This window comes from Penaeus monodon, chromosome 23 (genome assembly GCF_015228065.2).
Source record: "Penaeus monodon isolate SGIC_2016 chromosome 23, NSTDA_Pmon_1, whole genome shotgun sequence".
In the NCBI taxonomy this organism is placed as follows: Eukaryota; Metazoa; Arthropoda; class Malacostraca; order Decapoda; family Penaeidae; genus Penaeus; species Penaeus monodon.
The window spans coordinates 17,953,726-17,955,184 of record NC_051408.1 but is presented as its reverse complement, the minus strand read 5'-3'; the positions used below and the strand labels follow the sequence as shown (position 1 = coordinate 17,955,184).

Below are 1,459 nucleotides of genomic sequence, written 5' to 3'. Positions count from 1 at the left end.
CCCAGCCATATTCTGGCCAAGAAAATGAACATCTTCCAGTTAGCACACCAGGTAAAACAATAGCAATAATTAATTATTAAATTTCTGCTTTTTGTCTTTGCAATAAATCATAATTACAGTTTGTTTTGTTTTGTTACATACTAATTGTTAAATTTGTACATAAAATTATAATTTGTGTCCATAATAGCAGTGTAACCAATAATTAATTCACACTTATGTTATTTGGCTGGTTAATATAAAGGTATATCCACACAGGTCATGAATATTTTCAATTTGTTCATCACATATGGGGACACTTTCCTCTCAACACCATCAAGCTATGATGAGCTCTACTATGAAATCATGAGGATGCACCAGGTAAGACCTTTTTACAGTCTTGTGAATTGTAGAGACAAGAGGAAATTTCCTGCATGACGGTTGGAAATACAATGAACTATTGATTCTTTTGTAATTGATACAGATCTTCCGTTAAGGAAGTGTGGTTAACATTTCCTTTTTTGCTTTTGTTTTTAACCTGCAGGTATTTGAGAACATGTACTCCATGAGCTTACGATATTCAAGAACAGATGGAGATTACAAAGAAAGTGCACAAAAGCTCACAAACTCACTAGGCAACGTCAGGTGAGTTCATACTATGGAGAGGGTGTAGTCAAGTTGTGTGAACAGTTATAACAGTGTGGCAACTGCTACAGCCTGGGATATGTATTAAAGAGGTTCTTTTTTCATGTGAATAAATGTTTACCCTGGTTTCTGTGATTTCTTAATCAAGGTATTGGCAACTTAGAATAAAAGTCTTTCTTCAGAACAACAAATTGTAACTACTCTTTTTGTTACAGATCAATAATAAATCACTTCACCCCCAAGTTAGACAAATGGAGTCAGGAACATGGAGTATCAACACTTACAGAAGAACAGGTTGGTAAAACTTACAAGTAATATAGAGGTGGAGAAAAATATTTATATACCAGAAGTTATAACATTTAAGCTAATAAATTCTCTCTAGGTCAAATATGTTCATTACATTTCACAATATATATTAAATACCAGCATATTACATTAAATTTTTCATTGTATAGGAAATGTTGAGTGAAAAAAGCCAGTTCAGTTATAAGATAAGGTGATCATGCTTTTTACATGTTCACCAGGATATATTCCACTATTGTACAGCTATATATGTTTGGAAGCACTATATATTAAAGCTCTGTTCCCTTTGTATTATCTCTATGAAAAATATAGGTTCTAGAGGTGGTCCGGAATAACTATGACAGCCTAACCCTCAAACTCCACGACAGTTTAGATCAGTATGAAAAATATGCTGAGAAGCCTCAGCATGCTAATTTCTTCACAAACATGGTAAGGGCTGCTTCAAGCTGCATATGAAGATATAGAAAAGAAATATGTAATCCTCTGATGTCAGGTGGTTGCATTGTCCACTTTAATTTGTGTTTTGAATTTATTT

At 33.4% G+C, this 1,459-nt stretch overlaps 1 protein-coding gene across 1 annotated transcript in view; it reads left to right on the top strand.

Moving 5' to 3' along the window:
- Window positions 1–1,459, top strand: part of LOC119587860 (armadillo-like helical domain-containing protein 3) — a gene marked incomplete in the record, with an annotated part of 8,129 nt that overhangs the window by 5,873 nt on the left and 797 nt on the right. Inside the window, 5 exon segments of the mRNA XM_037936563.1 lie at window positions 12–51; window positions 256–357; window positions 521–621; window positions 837–915; window positions 1,237–1,353. Of these exon segments, the coding sequence (XP_037792491.1) occupies window positions 12–51; window positions 256–357; window positions 521–621; window positions 837–915; window positions 1,237–1,353 (439 nt within the window).